This window comes from Larimichthys crocea, chromosome VIII (assembly GCF_000972845.2).
Source record: "Larimichthys crocea isolate SSNF chromosome VIII, L_crocea_2.0, whole genome shotgun sequence".
Classification (NCBI taxonomy): Eukaryota; Metazoa; Chordata; class Actinopteri; family Sciaenidae; genus Larimichthys; species Larimichthys crocea.
In genome coordinates, this window is record NC_040018.1 from 32190856 (window position 1) to 32199814 (window position 8959).

An 8959-nucleotide genomic window follows, 5' to 3' on the forward strand; every position below is an offset into this window, starting at 1 on the left:
GTGTTACTGTGTGTGTGTGTGTGTGTGTGATACAGTGTGTGTGTTACTGTGTGTGTGTGTGTGTGTGATACTGTGTGTGTGTGTGTGTTACTGTGTGTGTGTGTTACTGTGTGTGTTACTGTGTGTGTGTGTGTGTGTGAGATACAGTGTGTGTGTTACTGTGTGTGTGTGTGTGTGTGTGTGTGTGTGTGTGTGATACAGTGTGTGTGTGTGTGTGTGTTACTGTGTGTGTGTGATACAGTGTGTGTGTTACTGTGTCTGTGTGTGTGTGTGTTACTGTGTGTGTGTGTGATGAGAGCTGAAGGAGTAAACTGAAGCCATGAAGTTGTTTTGAAGCTGCGTAGCTGTGAGCGAATCAAACGTCCCAGTGGCACCGCCCCCCACTCACTGCCCATTGGCCGAGGCGTTGTTGGGGGCGGGGCTCGCTCCGTCGGCGCCGGCAGGCGGCTGGACGTTGTCGGCGAGGTTGTGTGCGTGCTCGAGGAACAGGTCTTTGAGCACGCTCAGTTCTTTGCTCAGCAGCTTGATCTTGGCCTCCAGCCGCTCGTTCTCCTCCTTCAGCTCGTTGACGCGCTGCTGCGTGTCCATCGCCTTCTGCTTGCTGCGCATGCGGCTCTTCTTCACCGCCAGGTTGTTGCGCTCGCGGCGTTGCCGGTACTCCTCGCTGTCCTTGTCGGCCTGAGGCTTCTTCATCTTGCTGGAGGCGAGCGCTTTGCCGCCGCCGGCTGACGGGTTGGCGGGGACGAGCTGCGGGACCTGCTGCAGTCCGGCGACGGCCGGCAGGGGGGGCGCGGCGTGGGCCTGGCTCTGGATGACGCTCACGCCGTTGTGGTCAGCTGTGGTGAGTTTCGCCTGCGACGGCCGGCTCATTTGGATCCGCTGCCTGCTGGTTCTGGTTCTGAGTCTCCTCAGGCGGCGAGATGGAAACAGGAAGTCCAAAACCTACCTGAGGATGACATCATCAGAGACAGGAAGCAACGTTTAGAAAACTGAACACAAACGTTCAAGAAACATTGAGAAACATTTCACGTGATGTCATCGGTCCAATCAGCTGATCGTTAGCGCTTAGCTTAGCATAAGTCTTAATGCTAAGCTAACTCTGCGTGTTGGCATGGCGACAGCTGACTCCTCCCTCATTCCGCATTCAAACGTTAAACAAACGTTAAACAAACGTTAAACAAACGTCTGTTTGTCTGCAGAGCTCAGCTGACCTCAATCCATCCATCACCTCCACCTGCCCCCCCCTCGGTTTCCATGGCAGCGGCCGTGACGCGCTAATTGCTCGGGCTGTTGTTGCTCTGGGCTCATTAAGCAGCCGCGCTGTGATTGGCTGAGGCGTTGCCATGCAGCGGGTCAGCTGTGCGCAGCGGAAAGCGCTCCGGGTGAAACAGTGTTGCCCGGTGTTGCATCATCGTGCTCGGCTCTTTGTGAGGGGAACCCCGGACACGGAGCTCGGCTCGAACGCGCCTCAGAGCGGCTGTGACCCGGATAGAGACAGCACCAGCACCGGGACATGCAGCCCGAACCTCCGCGGTCCCGTCTGCTCGGTTCGGCTCGTTTCTGAACACTTTAACAACTTTTAGTTCACATGAAGCAGAACACTCAAAGTACCGAGCCCAGAGTCCCGTTACCCGCCCACGGTCCGCGTACGAACCAGCACCTGACCCGGTTCGGCTCCGAACCCGTCCCGACAGGCTCGAGCCGTGTAGCCGGGCAGCTAGCCAGCTAGTTAGCTCGTGAGGCTAACAGCCGCAGTCCGGCTGTTCGCGCCGTTTTTCGGCCCCACAAAGAGTTCAAAAGCCGGTTTACCTTCGCGGGGCGGCGGGGGCTGTACCATCCGTCAAAGGGCGCAAAGTTTGGGCCGAAAGTTGAAGTTTAATCCGCTGTGAGCAGCTCCGAGTGTTTTTGTTTAGAACATGGAGAGGACGGGATTGCGAAATCTCTTTTACCATGTACGGCAATGTCGAGGAGCAGCCAATCAGAGGCGAGCGGGAGGGAGCGCAGCCAGCCATCGGCCAATCAGAGCCGAGTGTGCGGCAGAGTGATGCAATGCCCTCTGTGACTGACGTGTCGTCGGACCAATGGGAGCGCGCCGTTTTCTGTTGGGTTTGTTTATGTAACCTGAGGTTGGTCAGATGAGTTCATGCATGCATGACGTCATCCTGGATGACGAAACCTCAATCAGCCCGAAACTAATTACAGCACAAACACTATAACCTTTAATTACACACATTATAACCTTTAATTACACACATTATAACCTTTAATTACACACACTATAACCTTTAATTACACACATTATAACCTTTAATTACACACACTATAACCTTTAATTACAAACACTATAACCTTTAATTACACACACTATAACCTAATTACAAACACTATAACCTTTAATGACACACATATAACCTTAATTACAAACACTATAACCTTTAATTACACAAATTATACCTTTAATTACACCATTAACCTTATGACAACACTATAAACTTTTAATTACACACATATAACCTTTAATTACACACTTATAACCTTTAATTACACACACTATAACCTTTAATTACACACATAAACCTTTAATACAAACACTATAACCTTAATTACACACATTATAAACCTTTAATATTCACAACACTATAACCTTTAATATACACCACTATAACCTTAATACACAACATTAACCTTAATTTACACACACATAACCTTTAATTACACACACTATAACCTTTAATTCACACATTATAAACCTTTAATTACACACACTAATACCTTTAAAGTACACACACTAAAACCTTTAATTACACACACTATAACCGTTATTACACACATATAACCTTAATTACACACACTTAAAACCTTTAATTACACACATTAATAACCTTAATTAACCACACTAAACCTTTAATTACACACAGCTTAATACCACCTATAACCTTTAATTACACACATTAAAACCTTAATTACACACATACCTTAATTAACACACTATAACCTTTAATTACACACATTATAACCTTTAATTACACACATTAAAACCTTTAATTACACACACATAAAACTTTAATACACACACATAACTAAACCTTAAACTTATCAACACTATATGTAAGTATGTATATATGTAATATAAATACACACACACGACACATACTATGTATGTAGTACATATGGTATATACATATATATATATATAGTGGTGTGTGATATAAATATGTATATATATAATACATATGTATACATATACATATGTGTTATATATATATACAATGTATACATATACAAATACGATGTGGGTGTGTTGTGTATATAATATAATATAATATAGATGTATGGTTGTGTATATATCTATACATACATTGTAATATATATATAAACACGACACACATATGTATGTGTATAACAATATATACAATGTATTATATATGTATATACATAGTGTCTAACTATCATATCGACTAGATGTATGTTGTATTGTTGTGTGTGTGTTGTGTATATATCTATATATAGAGATACCTATCATCTGTGTGTGAGTGTGGTGTGTTTATCTTACACCTGATCTCTCGCTCTCTCTCTCTCGGGGACTTATGGAGCCAGCCTCAAGTGGACGTTAGAGGAACTGCAGTATTTAGTACTTCCTGTGTTCCACCGTTCAGCTGGCCTGCTCAAGGATCCGCAGAACTTCCTAACTGAACCACTAAACATGTCTTGACTCCGTGAACTCTCTCTTCATGATCCATAAAAACTCTGTGAGGACCCGTCAGACTTCCAGAACCTCCTCAAGGTCCACCAGAACCTCTTTAATAAGCCACTAACCCCTTCAATGGAACTCTCTTCAGGACCATTAAAATATTCTTAAACATCATTAAATCCCCTAATGAAAAGACTCCCTACAGCCTTTTCAGCCAGGACTCCTGGAAACATGAATTTAAATTTGACTCCAGGATCTCTGTGAATCAAACATGATTAAAAAGCAGCTGATTTAAAATCATGTTTCAATAAAGTCCAGGAAACAGCTGATCACGCCCATCCTGCAGTGGCGGGAAAATAAATAAATAAATAAATAAATAAATAAATAAATGAAGAGCTCACCGTCAGGATCAGATCAGCTGTTCATGGCCGACAGAGGGAGCTCCAGGCCGTGTGTTCGGCATCTGCTCTCAGCCTGACGTGAACCTTCTTACCCCTGTTACCCCGCACAGAGCCCTGATACCCCGCACAGAGCCTCGTTACCCCGCACAGAGCCCTGTTACCCCGCACAGAGCCCTGATACCCCGCACAGAGCCTCGTTACCCCGCACAGAGCCTCGTTACCCCGCACAGAGCCTCGTTACCCCGCACAGAGCCTCGTTACCCCGCACCGTCAGAGGCGTGAGGTGAGCTGCAGTCTGGGACACGCACAAACGGATCAACTGATGAAAACATGAACTATTCGAGCTGAAGTAATCAGATTACTTTCCTGAGTTCAGAGGATACACAATGATCTGCAGAGTGTTTGAGTGTGAAGTAATCAGATTACTTTCCTGAGTTCAGAGGATACACAATGACCTGCAGAGTGTTTGAGTGTGAAGTAATCAGATTACTCTGATCAACTCTGAAAGTTCAAAACAGAAAAAACTTTTGGCGGTTCCGATTGTTGCCGAGCTGCAGTCAGAACCACGTCCATGTGTCCGGTCCAGTTTGATGACAGAACCGGGATCAGCTCGGTGATGTTCAACACAGCAAGGTTAAATGAGAGTGTGTGTGTGTGTGTGTGTGTGTGTGTGTGTGTGTGTGTGTGTGTGTGTGTGTGTGTGTGTGTGTGTGTGTCCCGCCCACTCCCGCCTGCTATATAACCGCAGTTTGACAGCTCTCAGTTTACTGAGCAGGAGGACTCGGACCGACACCCCGCAGCCCCGGATCAGACCCGAGCCCTGCTCCCTCTCCTCTCCTCTCCTCCCCGTGCCGTGCCGTGCCGAGCCGAGCCGAGCCGAGCCGAGCCGGGCCTCAGTGTTTCAGCTCTAGCACTGCCCCCCTGTCCCGCACGCCCCGCAGCTCACCTGCGTGAGGACCTGTCGGTGTTTGTCCAAACTGGATTCTCGGAGCTCGTCGCCATGCCTGTCCGGGTTTAGGTTCTCCATGGAGCTCTCCAACCTGTACGAGGTCGCGCCCCGACCCCTGATGAGCACCATAACCCACGGCCAGCAGCCCTCCTCCGGCTACAGAGAGCCCGCAGACCTCGGCGGAGAGATCGGAGACAACGAGACGTCCATCGACCTGAGCGCGTACATCGACCCGGCCGCCTTCAACGACGACTTCCTGGCGGACCTGTTCCACCACAGCTCCCGGCAGGACAAGCTCAAGATCATGAACGGGGACTACGACCCGGTGCAGTGCGGTTCAGGTCCGCAGCAGCTCTACATGTCCAACTACACGGAGTCCAAGCTGGAGCCGCTCTACGAGCACAACCCGCCCCGGATCCGGCCGGTGGCCATCAAGCAGGAGCCCCGGGACGACGAGGACCTGAACCCGGGCATGCCTCCCACCTACCACCACCCGCACGCTCCGCAGTACTCCCAGCATGCCCCGCAGCAGCAGCAGCCGCACCTCCAGTACCAGATCGCGCACTGCGCGCAGACCACCATGCACCTCCAGCCGGGTCACCCTACCCCTCCGCCGACCCCGGTGCCGAGCCCGCACCACCACCACCACCACCACCAGCACCACCAACACCCACACCAGCACCCGCAGCAGGGCGGCATGAAGCTGCTGGAGCAGCGCGCGGGAGGCGGGAAGCACAAGAAGCACGTCGACAAGAGCAGCCCGGAGTACCGGCTGCGGCGCGAGCGCAACAACGTGGCCGTGCGTAAGAGCCGCGACAAGGCGAAGCTGCGCAACATGGAGACGCAGCAGAAGGTGGTGGAGCTCACCACCGACAACGACAGACTGAGGCGGCGGGTGGAGCACCTGACCCGGGAGCTGGACACGTTACGGGGCATCTTTAGACAGCTGCCGGACGGATCCTTCAAACCACTGGGCAGCTGAGAGCCCGGGACCCGGACCCGGACCCGGACTCTGCTGGATTTACACAGAGACGGACTATGAGGCAGCTTCACTGCAGACTGATCCGGACGGGTCCAACCGATCCGGACTGATCCGGTTCTGACTCATAAACTTTAAACAAACTGCAGCTTTCAGGTTCGGACTGGTTGAACTGGTTTCAGGAATGTTCCAGACCAGGTGAGTCCACCTGCAGACACTCACCTGTCTCACTCGTCTTCGGTGGTGTTGTGCCTTGTTGAATAAGCTCGTCCCTGCAGACCGGATCGAACCGAACCGGACTGAACTGGACTGAACGTTTCGTGCCTTCCTCCGGACGGACCGGGTCTCCGCTCAGACCCGACCCACATATCAGTGCAGCTAAGGCGGGCACGGCGGGACAGAGGACCCCCCCCGTTTGTCTCTGTGTGTGTTTCCACAGGTTCGAGTCCGACTCACGGTACCGTCCAAACGGTCATGTGACAGAAAAGTGACTCACACACAAAAAACATCTCATGACGTCACAGCGAGGCGGTGTGACGTCGACTGATTGGAGACTAACATTTAAAAAACGTTCTGATAAACTCGAACAAACGTTCAGACAACCTAAAAACTGGAAACTCACTGTGGTACCTTCAGCACGCGCCGTCCTCTGACAACCTCACATCTCCACACTGAGGATGCAAACGTTCAGCTAACGTTCAGCTAACGTTCAGCTAACCTTCAGCAAACGTTCAGCAAACGTCTCCTGGACGTTGGAGCGCTGCAGGTTTGGAGGTGTGAGGACGGCGGCGCTGAGGCGTCTTCATGTGTGCACTATGGCATCATGGGTACTGATCTGAGACACACCAACTCAACAACATTCAACAAACATTCAGAAAACATTCAACAAACATTCAGCAAACATTCAGCAAACATTCAACAAACATACAACAAACATTCAACAAACATACAACAAACATACAACAAACATACAACAAACATTCAGCAAACATACAACAAACACACAACAAACATTCAGCAAACATACAACAAACATTCAACAAACATACAACAAACATTCAACAAACATACAACATGCGTGTTTGTGTTCAAAGAGAGTTTCTATGCAACACGTCTGTTCCTCTTTTCAATGAGTCATCTCACACACACACACTCACACACACACACACACTTACACACACACACACTCACACACACACACACTTACACACACACACACACATACTTACACACACACACACACTCACTCACAAACACACACACTCACAAACACACACACTCACACACACACTCACTCACACTCACACACACACGCACTCACTCACACACACACCCACACACTTACACACACACACTCACTCACTCACTCACACAACATACACTCACACACACACTCACACACACACTCACTCACTCACTCACACACACACACACACACTCACACACACACACACACTCACACACACACACACGGTGCCTTCTGATCCTCTGACCTTTGACCTCCGTCGGTGAGGAAGCACTTTTCTGTCCAAACGTTTGTTTCACATCTCAGTTGTAAAATAAGCGTCTATATAAATATATAAATATATAAATATATATATGAAATACCAAAAATCTGAATTATTATAATAAAGAGTTTGTTTTATCAAACCTGTCTGTCTCTGTTTGTTTTTATGATTAAAGTTTAAAATCATTTCATTTATTTGCAGATTATTTATTTTTAGACAGTTCAGACCGAGTGATCTGATTGGACGAGAGTCGCTCCATGAGTGCTAATGTAGAGAATAACAGCACTGACGTTCTAATAATGTTACATTAACGTTACATTAACGTTTGTCATCTGTCTTTTGGATCATTCACAGCTGATAATAAACCTGATCAGACACCGTCAGTAATCAATACCCAACCATTATCAAACCAATAACTAACATTCAAACAACAGTGAGCTAGTGTTTCTGTAGCGTTGACAGAACGTTCCAAAACAAACATATCACCAGTCTGAAGTGACCTGAAGCTCTGCGCTGTCCCTTTAAGAAACATGACACCTGAACACAAAGGACGTCACATGACCACAGTGATGACATCATCAGCTGTCATTCATCATGCTGATAGGAGGGTCAGGGTTCTGAAGAATCTGTCCTGGGGCTCGGTTCTGAACCACATGGTTCTGTCTGTGGGTCACATGGACATCGTCTGCCTTTAATAAAGTGACGTCTGTGACGTCGGAGCAGCAGCAGAACGTCTTCAGGGTTCTGAAGGTTAAAAGAGTTCTGCCACAGGAAATTACATTAAATATTTAAAGAAATACACAAAAATAAAAGTTCTATTCAATTCAAACAGATTTATGATCGTTTTATTCTGAAAACAAAAAACATGTTTGAAAAAAAGTTCTGAGAACTCAGAGCTGATCCGGATCAACACCTGGACTCCATCACCCGGGTCAGAGGGTCGACATGAAACCGGATCATCACGCTCTGACACGTCAGCTCAATTCTGGTTCATGAGTTTGAGTCCAGAAAAATCAGATTCTTCATCAAGTTTGATTATTGGACTGATGGTTCTGGTTCTGTGAAACACTTTGTACTTCAGTTGTCTGTTGACCAGGTCCTGTTGACTCGGACCTGTCGAGTTGTACCTGTTTGTCCGTACGTGACTTTTAAAAATGAAATTATTTTCATGTATTTATGTGTCTGGCTGTTGCCGACATCTAGATCCAAACAGAATCAGAACCACAGAAACAGTCGGCCCGGTCTTGAATCGATTAGAACCAGGTGAAACAAACTGAACAAACAACAGACGGAAAATTTATTTTTTTATTTTTCAGTTTTTTTTTAGGAATGTCAGAAAATCATAAAACCAGAGCAGAAGATTCATTGAGAGGCGGTTCGACCCAAACATCCAGAACCTGATGATGAAGTCCACATGTGACACCGACCCGC

General features: G+C 47.7%; 2 protein-coding genes across 4 annotated transcripts; one reads left to right on the forward strand and one right to left on the reverse strand.

The window, feature by feature from the left end:
• Window positions 1-255: 255 nt before the first annotated feature.
• Window positions 256-2017, reverse strand: cebpg (CCAAT enhancer binding protein gamma). Of its 3 annotated transcripts, none has more exons than XM_027281259.1 (2): window positions 1810-2017; window positions 256-942 (listed from the first exon to the last, which is right to left on the reverse strand). In XM_027281259.1, the coding sequence occupies exon 2, from the start codon at window positions 868-870 to the stop codon at window positions 385-387; it is 486 nt and encodes a 161-aa protein (XP_027137060.1). In that variant the 5' UTR covers window positions 871-942; window positions 1810-2017; the 3' UTR covers window positions 256-384. The 3 variants fall into 3 exon arrangements, with proteins under 3 accessions (XP_027137060.1, XP_027137058.1, XP_027137059.1); XM_027281257.1 differs by having other exon boundaries at window positions 256-946; window positions 1810-2012; XM_027281258.1 differs by lacking the exon at window positions 1810-2017 and adding an exon at window positions 1212-1565 and having other exon boundaries at window positions 256-946.
• A 2780-nt stretch (window positions 2018-4797) lies between these two features.
• cebpa (CCAAT enhancer binding protein alpha) lies at window positions 4798-6611 on the forward strand. Its single transcript, XM_027281242.1, has one exon. It carries the CDS (start codon window positions 5118-5120, stop codon window positions 6021-6023), a length of 906 nt encoding a protein of 301 aa, XP_027137043.1. The 5' UTR covers window positions 4798-5117; the 3' UTR covers window positions 6024-6611.
• The last annotated feature ends 2348 nt before the right edge of the window (window positions 6612-8959 follow it).